Consider the following 16793-nt stretch of genomic DNA (forward strand, 5'->3'; position numbering starts at 1 on the left):
TTCAAAATACTTGAGAATAATACAACAATGATGACGTGTTGCCAAACCCTTCTCAGTTGTTTCTCTCTCTTCTCTGTCATGCACACAAAGTTTCTGACATGGAAATACATGTCATTTTTACTACTTGATTTTAAAAAGAGAATTTTAAAGTGTAAACAAAATCTGTCAAATCTGATTTGTTTCTTTAAAACCTACATCTAAAAATAAAACAGGCAATTCATGTGGTTCCCTAAACTTCATGGGGAAGAATTCCTCTTCACAAGTAAGCAACCCTCTGCAAAATTTGCAACATAAACATTGGAGCAGCTGTAATGCCATACCAGGATCAGGAGAGGAAAATGCTTAGAAATCCCATAAGACACCCTAGCGAATATTTGAGAGGAATTTAAAAATATATGATTTTTCAAATTCTATTTTCTTATTCCATTTTATACAGTACAAATATATATGGGAAACATCTTTTATAGCAGCCATAAGTTTTTTGGTTTGTTTCCAAGTAATCAGTTCCTTCCTAAACAAGAAAATGTTTATTTAGTGTTATTAATTTCACCATGTGGTATGCACGCAGGTGTGAGGACTGTGCACTTACAGAGCTGGGGCTGGAATGCCGCCTGACTTTAGGTGAGTCCTTTCCTGCAGATGAAGTTTTGAAGTTAATGCAAGCGTTGTTCTCCGAATGAACCCTTTTCACTTGATTAGCTGGTTTCTCAAATGGATCAAAACTACTTTGTGTCCTCTGAACCCGGACCTTTTTATCTTCAGGAATTGCATCCAGAGGTTTGATCACTGAATCCATTCCCTGGCAGTTCCGTGTAGACATCTTTGTGACACATATCTGAAAGGAAAAAAGAGCATTCATTGCCTCTAACAGGCTTAAAGTCCATGTCAATCCAAGAATTAAAGTCCACATTAATACATCAGCCACCATCAAAAAGGCATTCGACTTCAGAAGCATTCGCTTTCTGTTTCTACATTAAAATTGCAAACAACACATACATTTTACATAGGGATGCATTTTATACAGGGGACACACACCACAGTCATAACAATAAAAAGCCTATCTTTGCAAAGTATACTAAAAGATCCTGAAAAAGAAAGACAAAAGAGGAATGTGCATAAAATTCATACATTGTGGTTTTTTGTGCAATGTGTTCTTAGCAATAATGCCACTTCACTTCTTTCTCCAAGCTAGTCACTGATACCCGCAAGCAGTATTGATTTCCATTTATTTAAAATTGGATGAGACTAAACTAAAATAAATGGTGGTAGTTTGTGTGCACACTTCAGTGCTGGCCTGCCAAAGATTCAATACCGGTATCTGTATTTTTAAATAATGCTTATAAAATATTATTATTATTATTATTATTATTATTATTGTTATCACTATATGTCTCAGAAAATCAAACAAGTAAATCAATTCCCAGGCACTGAAACGTGAGACTGCAGCTTAATGACACACTAAAGCACAGAAGTTCAGTTCTTTGTTACTGTGAGGTATGACTGCCAAGCCTCAAAGCCTGCAACTTGCTGCTTGAGATACCAAGATATGCTATTGCTAGTTCAAAAGAACTGAATGAGTGAGTTTATATACTTCAGTCATGTACATTTCTGGTTTTAATTTTAATACATTCCAACGTATAAGACATTATTTTTAAATTGCACAGTTGGTGGGGGCTCACATTCAAGGCCTCAGCCTCTGTTTTCACCCATAAGAGACTCAACTCTTACTTGTGAAGAAAAGAAACAATTTCAGCCTTCAGGCTACAGGGAAAGCTATGAAGTGTGATGCAGGCAGTCCCAAGAGGCTCCTTAAATCATAAGGCAAATCAAATGAATCTGAAATGTACTTTTTCCATAATGTCTGCAAGTATTTAAGGATAGACAGTGTTAATTTGCTATCAACTGTATTGCTCACATACATAAAATGAAAGAAGCATGATGTTCCATCCGAACACCTACAATCAAAGCATTTTGGAACACTTGCTGTCATAAAATAGTTAACATCAAATAAGAAAAAGAAGTATTTACCATTACCATTTAATCAGAACTCCTTCCCCATAACACAAAGTGTATCCAATACAAATATCTTCAATAAATTATTCTTTGCCATTCCCCTGGAGGAATTCTGTGCCTTGATATCCAACTTACTTCAACTGTTTCTAGAAATTCTGGGTGACTACATCTCATGGGTTTTATGTTTTGTGGGTTTGATGATCCACTGTAACAGTAGATCAAAGATTTCTTCTGCACCTTAAAAATTTAAAGTACATTTCCTGCACAGTGCCATCTGGCCTAACAATCATACACCAGGTCAACTCTAATGAAGGACATTACTAGCTTTACAAGGGCTCACATTTCTTCTCATTAAAGTGGTTTTCCTAATACTAAAATTTAACCAGCATTTAATTGAGAAAAGGAACAGCCCCCCTTCATTCCCTCTCAGGCCAAAATGAAGGCAATTATGTAATTTTGGTCTATTGCTTCAGAGAGAAAAGATAAAGAACTGGTGCACAAAGAATTTTTAATCAGTCTTCTTGTAAAATTAATTGGCTTCTTTTCCCTAAAACAACTTATATGCACAGACATGCACCCACATACTTCCCACTGTCTCCAAATCCATGTTCTTGCAATGCCTTCTACCAACAAAGATGTTTTAACATAATGTAAGCTGAAATTATTATTAAAATAGCAGTGCTTTCATTTTCACTTAATCAACATGGATGCAAATAAATCAGTAAGTATTACTCAGCCTATGAAAGCCTATGATCTAGAAAACAGGGGCAAGACATAGGGAGGAAAGTTTAAAAAGCTATACTTGGCTTCCTTTCAAATTATCAAAGGCCACTTGTAGCTGGTTAAAATGTTCGGAATACACAGTTATAAACAAACTATAGATAATAATCCCATGAGTGCTGCTTCTAGTTTCTTTTTCCACTGGAAAATCCCCATGTCTAGCTCTGACGTGGGGCAAGCAAGCATTGCATTTAAAAATGCAAGACATGTTATTGATCATCTCTACTGGAAGCAGGAAGAGTTTGGATTTAGATATTGAAGGAAGACACTTTAACCTTCAGGTCACTTGACTGAATCTGCAGCAGGATGAAAATCCCACAATCATCTTCAAATGACTAAAACCAAGATGCACAGCAGGCCCCCACTCAGATGTCAAACAGTTGATGCACAGGCTAAACACCATCATCCCATGAGTGCTGCTTCTAGTTTCTTTTTCCACTGGAAAATCCCCATGTCTAGCTCTGACGTGGGGCAAGCAAGCATTGCATTTAAAAATGCAAGACATGTTATTGATCATCTCTACTGGAAGCAGGAAGAGTTTGGATTTAGATATTGAAGGAAGACACTTTAACCTTCAGGTCACTTGACTGAATCTGCAGCAGGATGAAAATCCCACAATCATCTTCAAATGACTAAAACCAAGATGCACAGCAGGCCCCCACTCAGATGTCAAACAGTTGATGCACAGGCTAAACACCAGCATCACTAGAGGAAAAGACTGAACACTGCAGAGAAGTGCAAAAGCAGGGGCTGCTCCCCATCCTCCTGTGCCTGTTCTGCAACTGCAGCACTTCTTCTGCCAGCACTGGCAAGGGGTTTCATTCATCACTTCTCTCTCACCTACATCAATAGTTCCCTAGCAGAAATAAAACATTCTTTCCAAATGACCACTGACCACAGGCAAGAAAGCTGACCTTACGCTGTTGTTGAAGTGTACACATTTCCAATCTGTCTGCCCTGCCTATAAAACTCTGAAGATAAACAATATTTAAGCAGTTGTTTTACATTTTCATTGACAGGTCAAGCCCAACTTTGTGCTGAAAGTCTGCTCTGTGAAATCTAAAAGGAGCAGGTCTAAAACACAAATTAAGGTTGCAGTAAACTCAGTAGTAATTTCAGGTTTCCCTCCAACAGCAAGAGCTAAGCTACCACAATATCCTTGCCTTTGCTCCTGGGCAGTGGGCATGCTGATCTGACACTTCTGTGATAAAGCTAATAGTAGAAATTACTCTATAGTAACTTATCATGCAACACAGCAACAGTGTACTGAGAAAGACTGATGCACAATGTATCTTGGAGGTCTACCTGAGCATACAAACAATCTTAGATTTCACCATCAAGACCAGATCACTTTCAGGAAGTTTGAATTTTGCTATTACACTAATTCAGCCTTTTAAGTATCGTTTTTCTTTGTACTGCATAACAAAAGGGATTCTTATGAATTTCAGCCTCTCAAATGATATACACAAATACTTAGCATCAGAAGCTTTTAGACCGGTGAACCACTGCTTACCACCTGCAAGTTCCTTGCTGGTAGTCAGGAGAAGACTAACCCTCTCTCTTATTTTCAGCTTTCTTTTTGTGTAAGAGTAAGGACCATTTTCAGTTAAAGCGTAGTATTTGTCACAAAGGACACAGGTTCATCTTCAGTCCCTTCTAGATGCTCCTATTTGATACTCTGGGCTAGTCAGAATTTTGCCATCCCTAAGACAGGACTTTTCTTTTTGTCCCTTTTCATCTTTTTTATCTACATAAGCCATAGGCTCTTCAGAGTGGGGGCTATTATTTTACTAATTCTACGCACAGAACAACCCTCTTGCACTCCATTGAAAATTACAATCCAGAAAGTAGTGGAAATTATCTCTTGCCAGTACACCCTTAAAACTAGATGTTTTTGTTGAATATTTGCTTTATCTACAGTTACTAGAGCAAATAAAATAATTTAAAGAAGTTTAAGAGTTCATGACATATAGGAAGTCAATCTGTATAATTCATCACCCCTCCTTACCCTTGCTCTATAAATCTATGTGATGCTGCACTTAAGACAGAGTGGAGCTCAGACACTCGTTGAGATGCTGTAAATGCCACCATGGTCTAAAACTGTTGCTACATGACAATGTGATTAACGGCACCTTAACTATTACAGATTCTTACCTCAAATGTATGTAGAGACAGTACAGGTGATATCTTGGTTTCTCAACTAACAAGATGACAATTATGCTTTATAAAATGCACTCAAGAGAAAGAGGAGGCAAGAACTTCTCAGCATGAAAGTGATACCCATTTAAAGAAACTTTTGTCTAGCAAACAGTATGAGCCATTAACCACCTTTAATTATTGCTTCTTTAACAAAATTCGTCTTACAAGTAAACACTCAGGTATGTCAGCACTTTGAGTGATTCTTTAGCCTTCAGGAGTTACTGCCATTCTCCCACCACAACCTGCATCCAAAGCTTAACTTTCAGAAGCACAAACTATTTCAGAAACTATTTGGCTTTCGAAAGTGGTGCAATGAAATCACAGTTACCACTTTTAGAAGAGTTATTTCTGACAGGAGATCTTACATGGAGAGCAGAAGATCTTTGTTTATGCTTTCTCCTTTATAGTAAACAAGATTTAAAACTAGGCCAATCAACTTAATACATTTAAAATAACAGATTATTACAAGTGGAACAGGCAATACAGTAAAAAACTGTCATGTAAGGATTGTTCAAGCGGACATTACCATCCTTCCAAAGCTCGTATCAGAGAGTAAAGGCTCAAGGAAGTCACTGGCCAATTCACCACCTCTGACTTCGGCATTTAGGTGGCCCCAGACATGAAATTTAAGAGAGAGTATAGCTTCTTTCTGCCACGTAAGTTCCCACCTGGCAGGAATCCCAGCAGCAGTACCTCAGAGAATCATGTGGAAAAACAGATATTGGACAATGCAGTGACAGAGGGGAAGGGACAAGGGACAGATGATTAAAAATTTTATATTCTTTTTTTTTTGCTACATGTAAAAAAAGCAGAACAAAACCATGGCAATGGTGTGCATGCATTCCATGCGTCTCCACAAGAGAGCTTTACATGTAGGGCATTCATTCCCCAAGTCTCTGCTTTGATTCCAAGGTGAAAGTCCTGGAAAACCGCAACTAGACTCCAACACCCAGTTTCCCTTAGACAGAGTCTTGCACTTCTCCAGAGAACAGAGTGGTCCTACAGAAACTTGGGGGGTTTTATTTTTGAAGTCACTGTTTTGAAAAGCACTTCCAAAGAGGCACTCAGAAACTATCCAGGGACTTGGTGTCTTCATGGGAAAGGATTTAATCTGAAAATAACGACTGTTCCTACCCAATGTGGTAACAGTATTAGCAGTTGAAAGTCCCCGACCCCAGCCTTGGAGAAAAGATGCTTGTCACCCCAGGTATGGTTCAACAGAAGCACCTTTCCATGAACATAAAGATAGTAATGTCAAATACACAACTGTATTTCCCCAAGTTGTTTCACACTCTGCTGCCATACAGGACGCCAATATACCAAGTAGTCACCAGAGCAAGCACTGGTATCTCATACACTCTTCACATCTGATGACTGAAATACATCTACTTTTTAATTTTTTCATAATTGTTTATTCAGTCTCAACTAAAAAGGTATGTCAAAAAGAGAGATGATAAGACAGAAGTAATTTTGACACTTAAAACCTTCAGCACAGCCATTTTGCAGTTGCATGAAGAGCTCTTCTCTGTTTTTGAAAGAAATAGCAAAAGGACTTATCTAGAAAATCAGAATATTCATGTAATTCCAACATTACTTGAGCTATCACAGATTATACCAATGTAATTCAAAATAAAACCAGCCCCACAAAAGTTAGCGCATTTGGTATTAAAAGTCATTCTAGTGTTTCTCTGTGTGCTTTTTATTTATTTAAAGTAAAAAGAACCATTACCACACACTGAGAACATTACAGAAAGGACACTTCAAAGTTCCAAATCTTAGAACCACAAAAAAGTATAATATAGTGTAAACTATTGCAGCTTTCTTACTTGCTGATCAGAATCGGACGAAAATGCATGACAGACAACAAAAGAGCTGGGACAGTCCTTTTTTCCCCTTTCATCCTACCCAGTCTCACAATCAATTTGAGAAGATCCCAACATTGCTTTCTGATAAACAGGCTTAGTCATCATTACATCAGTATGGCTCACTGGGCTACAATTTCTTACAACCCCCATCCTAACATCACAGTATTTATCATATCTCAAGAAAATGTTTGCAAATAACTGATTTGTTCCCATAAACACCACTGCTGAAGTTAAGAGACTGAAATCACAAGAACTGTATTTTTGCTCCATCCGTAAAGTCCATAATAAGCCCCATTAAATAAACGGAAATCAGTATAACCATTCATGGAAGCATTTCTAAATAAAGATGTCTCTTTGAATCACCTTATAGCATTTCAAGCAATACTCCTTAATTTGCATCTGGGATTGATGCAAAAAAAAATAAATATATGCTTAACAAATGTAGTTATTGTAATACAGTTTCAATGCAAGTTTTCTTTTACTTCAGCACTGTCAGCAAAATTAAGAGATCCCAAACAAACAGGATTTTTAGAATTAACGATTGCTGGATTAATTAATTTACTGCTTAAAGTAACATAGCATTTAAAGAGTTAAGAGTGATCACTTAAGTTACTAATTTATAGCTCTTATGGTTCATGAATTTTAAGACAGTCATGAATGTCCCCTGAATTTATCATCTGTTAAGGTACTTAGTAAAAATCCTGTCCCCCGTCAGTGGAATTTATTCAGATTAATAAAGATATCCTCAGAAACAAAGAACCATCAACTTTGGCACGATAGACCAAACATTCTACCACACAGAAGAAAAAACCTAAAAATGTTTGCACACTGTAAACTACCCTGAACTTCTTGACATCTTTCAGGAAGATGCATTATATCTGCTTTTTAATTTCTACATTTAACATCCTACCAGTGTTTACTTTGGTCATCCATTACCTATGGACTGATGTAAAATATCCATCTACTATTCTCTACCACTCATTGTTACTGTGTACATCTTAGTAAAAAGTGGTGAGTTCGCTAAATAGCAGAGTGAACATTCAAAATTCTTACTGAGAAATCAGAAGAAAACATCTGAATTCCACCCGTTTGTACCATTCCGAAAGCAGTAGGAAAAGGGCCTGATACCTGGAAACCCAAGATTTAGCACTCACTGAGCAAAAACAAAACTACTGAGTGACTTGAAGTAAGGAAGTCACTTAACCTCTCCACAATCCCATTTTTCTGTTCATAATAATGATCCTGCCCCTATCACAAGCAGAAAGTGGGAGCACTAATTAACTTTGTAAAGTACTTGGGCTTTTTTAAGTGAAATGTTATGAAGATATAGATCATAATTTGTAAAGCCAAAGTCCTCTGGAAGGTAGCACAACAATCTCATTATTACAGAGAATAAAACTTAGCACGTGCATTTAGCTGACAGAGATATAAAGAAAAAATCATAAACAGTCAAGTGACTACTAACCCAGCACCTGAGTGGCTGAGAGCATAAGGCCGACATTAATCTTCACTGAGAAAAAATCCTATCTGGATATGAGTTTCCATTACCTTCTATATGCATGTTATTTTGTACTGTGCTTTGGTACCATGGCAATTGAGAACTGCACAAGTTATCTGCAGATTCTGGCAGCACTGGAATTTGACATTTGTTACTTATGAAACACAATTTGGGAATGTTCTGGAGTATTATAAGCAACTTTGTCTAAAATAAAAATGCAACTATCTGGAGAATCATTCTCATTGCAGAACAAAGCAGTAGAGCAGCTCTTTCTTTTCTCCCCTGAGAAGATAGGGTCAGCAAAAGACTGCTGCATTCACAAGCAGAAACACGAACAGGTCAAGAAGAGTTCAATTGGTGAGAAAGCTACAGTCCCGGAAAAGATCAAGGAAGAACAAGTGATGAGGTAAGGGAGCGAATAAAATTGTGAAAGCGGAAGTAGAGCATGTAACGTTGCATGACATCACCAGCAAGTTCATACCAGACCTACTACTGTAATCAGGCCCAAACTTAAAAGAGGTCCTTCAACACTCACCCTTCCCTGCAATCACTGGCACTTTGGTTTGAACATTTGATGGGCACAGCAAAAGGGAGCAGGAAGAGAGCTTGCATGAGGCAAAAAAAATAAAGGGGAGTGAGGGGGAAACCAAAGGACAAGAAATAGAGTAACAGTCAGAGAAGGAGGGAGAAAATATGTGAGCTAAAAATAACTGGAAATTAAGACATTTCTTCTCCTGTCCTGATGGCCTGCTGTTTCCCCTCTGGTAACCTCCAGGGGTAACAGGATCAACTGTGTCCCAGAACTGTAATCCACATTCTTGCGTAGTATTTGTTGAACTTCATTTGGATACAGAGATTACTAGCAAAGTTAGCTATCAACTAACAAATGCAATTGAAAATAGAGCTCAGAGACTGAAAATAGTATCCAGGGATATGCTCCTTTCTGTATCTAGCACAAACTTACTCATACATCTCTCACAGCCCATCTCAAAGGCACTCTCCAAAAATGGATGTTTTATTTCTGAAATCGAAGCTGATGTTAAACCAACTGTCTCTGTCATATGGAAGGCAAATACAAAAAGGTCACTGAAGTGCCAGATGGAAGAATTTTTGAACTGGAAGCTCTGCTATTAATTCTCTGTGTTTGTCTGAAACGCTGAACTCCATGAGCAGATTAAATGTCTGTGATGAATTGCCAAGTGAGAAACTAGTCACTCTCACAGAAAGGCCAACTGATGAGATCTAGAGTAGGAATCCCAAGATTATACAATTTTGAAAAGAAGTTCAAACACCTGAACCAAGGAAAAATAAAGTTTCATACAGGAAGTTATTATGGACAGTGCTTATACAACTCTTTCCTCTGAACACCACACCCCTCACCAGACCTGCAATACAGCACATATTTATTCTGCTAAATTGGTACCTAAATATGAACATATTTTCTTGAATCAAGCACAATCCTGCAGTTACTGCACATCACTGTATGCGCCTTGGACACAGCAAGGTGGAGCTGAGCATTTCTAAAATTAGTATTTTTTTCCTGTTCATAGCACAGCCCAACTGTGCTATGTCTGATTTTAAAGAGAACACAAATTAGATTTTAGGTATATAAAAGCCTGCATATGCCCCCAAAACAATACCCTGTTCTGTGACAACAGTTTTCAGAAGGAGTCATCCAAGGACAGGGTCTCAGATAAAGGTCACGCAGAAGTCCTGACAGCCTGTAACATACATGAAAAGAGACAGAAACTCAACAGTGTTGATCTAAAGGGGCATTTTGCTCTATTTCTGTACTTATGTCCGAAAAGACAGTAACTGTGTTAGCAATAAAGCCTGGCTAATAAATTCTTCCTTTTTACACTCAGGTTTGCCACAAAGTGGTATATCATAGAGCATTCAAGCTTCTCCTCCTATTACAACCAAGCTGCTGCTTCCATTAACCTGGTTCAAGATTTGCTGCATCCAGAAGCAGGAGGATCATTTCTCCAATAGACCAAGCAGGAGGACACAGGAGCAGATCAGCGGAGGTGCTGGTGTGGGAGAGGCGGCTTCCAATACCAGGCACAAGGCAACAACTCCTTGGTAACCAGCAAAGCGGTGGAGAAGAGTGTCTGAACATAAACACTCTCCCATGAAACTGTGACAGGTGGTTTCTACACTCTTTTACTTAGTTACCCGTTTGTATCTGTTGTCTATCCCTCTCTGTAACCATATGAACAACATTTAAAAATAAAGATTAAAAAAATATTTTCAAGCCCTTTCCCATATCAGCCTCCTGCTCCAACAGATGGCTACAAGTGCCACTACAAGTTTATACAGCTTTCTTTCCATAAGTACATTATTAGTAGTTTTGTACGAACATTATATTAAGCCATTCTCAATTTAAAGGTTTATAATTTTATTCTAGTCTCCAACACTCCCTCTGATCATGAAGTTATCAAAGGCTTATCCATAAATACAGTAAGTCTTCCCACTGCCATGTTCAAGTGTGAGAAATCTTGAGAGACTTGACAGCAAAATGCCTATTCTTGCTAAACTCTAAGGCTGTTGGTAAGGCTTTTAAGAAAATAAATGGTAAACAACTCCATGCCTTGAAAATAGGTTCTATTTAGTTCCTTTAGGCTCCTTTGCTTGTCCAAGGCAAGTCTCCTGATTCCTTCACAGTTATCATCAAGTGCTTCTAAAACAAGAGCTGTTCTCCTACAAGCAGGGACTGCAACAAAAATACTACTATTGGTCAGGTCTGGTCATGCAACTGATACTGAAAGACTTAAGGCCAGCTACTCAGCTGAGAAGTCAGCTAAATTTTTTTATCTGGTGAGACTGAAGTCAGATGAAAGGAATGAGATGTGATGAGATAAAAACTTGGTTCGTAATTACAGCGAACCAGAGAGTCTGTCTCAGGCTGAAAAGTCAGACAGGATAGTTTAAGAACTCAAGACCAATCTTCAAATATCTGCTGAAGCACACTTTTCTTATAAAAAGAAAAGAGGAAGGGGGCAGGTTACATAATCACCTTTGTGAAATACTTACATTTGCAAGCGGAAGTTTTACAACCACCTTCTGTCAGGTATGACAACAATGCTCACCGCACTGAAGCAGTATGCTGTACCACTCTTTACAAATCAATGGGAGTCTCACAGTATCTTCAGTAGACCCTTAGAAAGTGCTTCATGAGAAATAATTGAAGACTAGAATGATAAATTACCTTGGGTCTTCTTCCTTCATTCAGACCAATTCCTTCATTAAAAAAGCCAAACAAACACACAACAATTTACTTACTTCATTCTCCTCCCTCTTTTCTGCATTTTTTTATTCTCTCCTCCCTTCCTTCCTTCTCTTTCGAGATTCCTTTTTTATTACAGTTATTTTGCTGAAGTGAAAAACTAGGTAATGAGAGTTCTTTACTTAACTCTGCTAATGCATTTCAAAGTTTCATTCTACTACCAAGAAAGAAATTTCCTTTGAGGTGCTTTATCTCTGAGCTCAACAGCCTACAGCTTGAGAAATACAGCTTCCAGGCAGATCAATGTCACAAGGAAAGACAAGCTCGCTGAGCAATTCTAGATCTGCTCCCTTACATGTTATCTTCCAAACCACTGAATTTGACAAGGTATCCTCTATCAAATCGGCACAATATAAAGGTATAGGCAGAAAAAGAGCTACAACTTTGTCATTATTCTCTTGTGCAAGTATTATTCAGAGATTTGAATAACCTATATTCCAACTCAGTCTCCCAGAAATCTTAATAACAGCCATCCACAACCTTTCTGCCACTGTTGTCTTTCATGGAAGTTTGAGAGCTCAGAGGATGACGACAAGTCCAGCTCCACAATTAAATGAAGAGAGTCCTTATCTATGTTTGGATCTCATATACACCTAACCTCTCTCTTTTTTTTTTTTTTTTTTTTTTCCTTTCCTTTCTTCCTTTCTTTCTCCTCAGATAAATGACCTGGCTACAGAATTCTATAAAAATTGAATGAAAAGTCTTCAGGGAATTTTGTAGCAGCTACTGCAGGTTTGCCAGACTTGCAGTAGCACAATAAGTTTCAAAGCAAAAAGGTACAAGGAAGCATGATAAAACTTGCTTCTCATTATGTAATGTGCTACACTGTAACAAAAATGGCAGGACTTCTGCAAGCATACCATAATGGTTGGACCTGATGATCTTAAACTTGATGGCTTGATGATCTTAGGCTTTTCCAACCCTAGCTGATTCTATGTCCCCTGACTCAGAATAAGAAGAACACTCCGGTATATCTTTTCTTGCAAAGATGCATAAAACCTAAAACAGAGAGGTTTCAAACTGATAGTGAGGAGAGCTCATCATAAGGACAACTGTAATTTTAGACCAAGAATTTTCTGAAAAGCACAGAGTTAATCCTTAATTTTCAAAAAACTGGGTATTTTGACAGAGAAGTGAAAATCGGCTGCTGTTGCTTTGATGCATTCAAGTAAAAGATGTGTTGCATTAGACTTTTGACTGTGCTTAAATCAATTCTAAAGAAAAAGCTGTAACAGTAAAAAACAGCCAAGCCTTCTGCAGTTGGTGAATCTGCACCTCCAAAGCTGTGAGTTCATCTTGAATCACTTTTAACAACAAATCCCAAGAATCAAGTTGGTTGAAAATCATATCTATCATTAAAGTTAGAACATCAGGGTAAGTCCTCCATCCTTACAGTACATTAAGTTTCTCATGAAAATACTTCACAAACCTGAGACTGACTGCAGGTATTTTGCATGCCTTTTCCTTCATGGCTGCCTACCAGCAGTATAATCATATTTTATAGTTATATAATTTTATGCATCTGGACTACTTTGCCAAATACAGGTAATTCCTTGCCATCTTGAAAGTTATGGGGGTGGTTCCACCACTTTCCCAGGCAGCAGCAAAATCAATCACACTCAACTATAGATTTTTTCAAGACAACTCTTCTGCATGACATTAAAATAACATTTCTATAGCAATATTTAACAATAGAACCTATTTGTTTGTTAAAACCTCCACTATTTACAGGGAAGTCTGAGCAAGCATATTTTACACATATTCCCTACAGGTTTAAATACATTTTCTTTGCACTTACACAAAGAATTAAGAAACTGGGAGAGAACATATTCAAACATACTAAGCCTTTACACTGAAAAGCATTAAATGAATTAAACTAAGTTGATCTTTCACAATAAACAGGCATTATGCTTTTCCCTACTGGTTTTATTTCCTCACTGCTAACTTGGCAACATTTTGTATTTTCCTCTTCAGGTAACCTGTATGCCCTTTAATATTAAATTACAAACATTCGACATAGCAAAACTGAAATACAACTAACATTAATTCTATACAATTTCCAGGATACAACTATACAGACTAGGTCAAAAGCTCACTTGCTGATGTTTGCTAGTAGCTTAACATCTAGCTGAAGTTTATCATAAATCTTTTTCAACCAGAAGCTCCAACAGCAGCAGGATGAGATAGCAAGTTCTAGTGTAGCATGAACCTCCCCATATTCAGTAATAAATTCTGAAAAATTTTACAAAATAAATCAAAAATCTCCACCCACGCTTTTCACACCATTTCTGGCTGGCAAGCCAGCATCTTGTGTGACAGTAAGAGATAAAACTCCCTGCTTCTGCATCCTCTGTGGGCTAGTCCAGAACTCACACAGAAACATCAGACGAAGCCAACCAGGAATATGATAAGCAAAAGTGCAGAATCACAATACTGCTTCAGTTCACCAGCAATGGGGGGAAAAGTCTGAAAGATACTTTCACAGTGGAAAAATTATTTGTTCATGCTGTTGATTCAAAAACCTTACAGTACAAATTCACTCTCTCGAATTCAACATCCAGCACTATGCTAAGTTACTATTTCACTACTTGTTTTTTGCTAAATTGCTAAATCCAGAATTATATGTAGTTTTAAATCAGGGAGTAGAATCAAAGATATCAGTGAAAAATATGCCACATGTAAAAGAGATGCATATCATCAATAATCCTGATAATATACAATACACTTATCTCAAAAGCAAAAAGTAGTCACAGAAAGGTATTTACTGGACTACACCAAAACCCAGAAGTCATCATGTACATGGAAGAAGCACCTCATGACTGATGGACCTGCTGCTGGGAGAAGTTGTTCTGACATTAACATTGTGACAGCAGGATTAAAAAAGATAAAGTCCCTAAGACTCTGTTCCTTAACTAACCAATCTTTCATTCATGTACCTTCCTGCCATGGTACCAAAAGAAAAACCTAATCAAAGATGTTGAAAGCCTGTATGGACCTACCTAAGGGAAGTCAGGCTTAGAAAACGTAATACTTAGCCTTTTCTTTCAGAATTAAGAACACCAGCTACATTTTTCTTGAGCTTGGAAACAGGCTTTGGAGCACTGATATCACAGTCTCTCTGATGTTTCAATTAGTGTTTGCTAGGATACTCTACTCCATTTCAACATGGTTTGTAAGCTGCAATTATCATTGTGTCAGTACCTGAAACATTTAGGAACATTTTAACACTAGTATTATCAAACCCAATTTACAAAAAAATTACAAATATATAACACTGCCTGACAGCTGAATATTTTTGCCCCGCCGAGACTTCGAACAGCAGTAACCCCAACAAAGTTGTCTGGATCTGCTTGGCAGCTCCTATGACCTTTAAGGGCACATCTACTATCACATTTACATAGAAGTCACCAAGTATGACAGCCTGAAGCCTCACCTTACCCAGGCCAAGCATTGCCTGGGTACTCACCCAGCAAGTTCTCACCCCAGCAAATTCCTACTGACCACACAGGTCAGCCCAGGGCAGCGGCCGAAAACTGCATGAGGCAAAAGATCAGTGGTAGCCAGCACCATGCAAGGATTTCTCTGAAAAGTCAAAATAATCTCTTACCTTCAGCAGCGGGAGCCCGTCAGAGCTGTGTGGTTTGCTCTTGCAGTGCCCATATCAGTTACCCTTTGGGATCAACTGGGCACACCTGCACTGTGGCTGAGACAGAACCTTCTAATGGTTTTCTGTTTTCTTGTCTCTGGGAGAGCGAGCACTGCGTGCCTGAGACAGGGTACCTCCTCAGAGGTCAATTTTTCAAATAGCCCACCCAAGCTTACAGAGGGGGAAACGTTAAAAACTCTGTGTGAGTGTGTTTGGGTTTAGGGATTTATTGTTTGGTTTTGTTTATGACTTACATAGCAAAATAACTAAAAAGAGACAGGTGACCACTTCTGAAGGAATTCAAAAGCTATCTAACCCCCTTGCATTAAGATGTGACACTGATGATTTTTAGCCTGCTCAACTCCAACTTTTTAAAGCTCTTTCTATCTGGAGTCAGAGACATAAAGGACGCTGTGACAGACCTCAGGCTCACTACAAAACTGAACCACACAAAGATCTTGATCTTTATAAAGTATGCAGCGCTAACCATCCATTAAACTATGCATTTCTTATATTTCCCATATGTATTCTTAACTTTTGGCTATATTTCACATATTGTATGTTATTTTCACCCCAAGTTAATTTGGGATCTCTGTTTCAGTAAATATTACCATAGAGAATATTATTTATCAATAAAAAATGTTCAAAACATTATTGATTTCTTAAGCTTGGAAAACTAAAATGTGACAAGTCCAGACGCAGTAGTAACACAGTGAACAAAGCTGATGGTGTAACGTTTGGGGATTAAAAACACTTGGAGAAAGAAACCTAGTGGAATCAACAGCTTTCACAAATATACATAGATGGAAAAATATCATTAAGAAAAACAAGTGTAATTTAAAAACTGCTTTAAAAAAATCTCATGTGCCCAAAAGTTTCTGGACTTTCATTGCTTTTACAACATGAGAGAAAACATAAATGGTTGGATTATTTTTATGCATTAAACAATGGCAAATGCACTGAAGGTTTGCAATTTATTAATAGGTATGACAGTAAAAGTCACACACAAAAATCGCTTGTAGCTAAAATAATTATTGTAATAGAAACATTCAAGGTTATTATTGAACAAGAAAAAAAAAGCATCTCTACTTTCTGAGACAAAACTATGCAAATTAAGTTTGTGTAGGGTGTGAAATGGCCCACTTCCCATCATTCACATGGGAGCATACATAGTGTCACACTTTTTTTTTTTTTCCTAAATAAGCAAAATAATATCGAAACCTTCAGAAAATAATTGGGATAGGAGCGAATCTTCCCCTTTTAATCATCTCAGTGACAAAGAAGAAAAAAACCTTAATTGGCAAGTACAGAAAAAGCAAACATGAACACCTGTCAAACTAGTCGTTTGATCCCAAATTGATATACAACTGATCTCTTCTTGGAGCGTAATTCACATACTGCATAAAGTATAAGCATACTCCTCTAGAAAGAAAACCCTCCGCTTTTACACTTAACTATTAATAGCAAAAAACATTTCATCACTCTACCATTACTACCATAGTTGGT

At 37.7% G+C, this 16793-nt stretch overlaps 1 protein-coding gene across 1 annotated transcript in view; it reads right to left on the minus strand.

Moving 5' to 3' along the window:
* Positions 1 to 16793, minus strand: part of CDK14 (cyclin dependent kinase 14) — a gene marked incomplete at both ends in the record, with an annotated part of 264713 nt that overhangs the window by 170961 nt on the left and 76959 nt on the right. Inside the window, one exon of the mRNA XM_080610617.1 lies at positions 590 to 835. Coding sequence (XP_080466743.1) covers positions 590 to 835 — 246 coding nt within the window. The remainder of the gene's footprint in view (positions 1 to 589; positions 836 to 16793) is intronic.

This window comes from Psittacula echo (genome assembly GCF_963264785.1).
Source record: "Psittacula echo genome assembly, chromosome: 2".
NCBI classification, from domain to species: Eukaryota; Metazoa; Chordata; class Aves; order Psittaciformes; family Psittacidae; genus Psittacula; species Psittacula echo.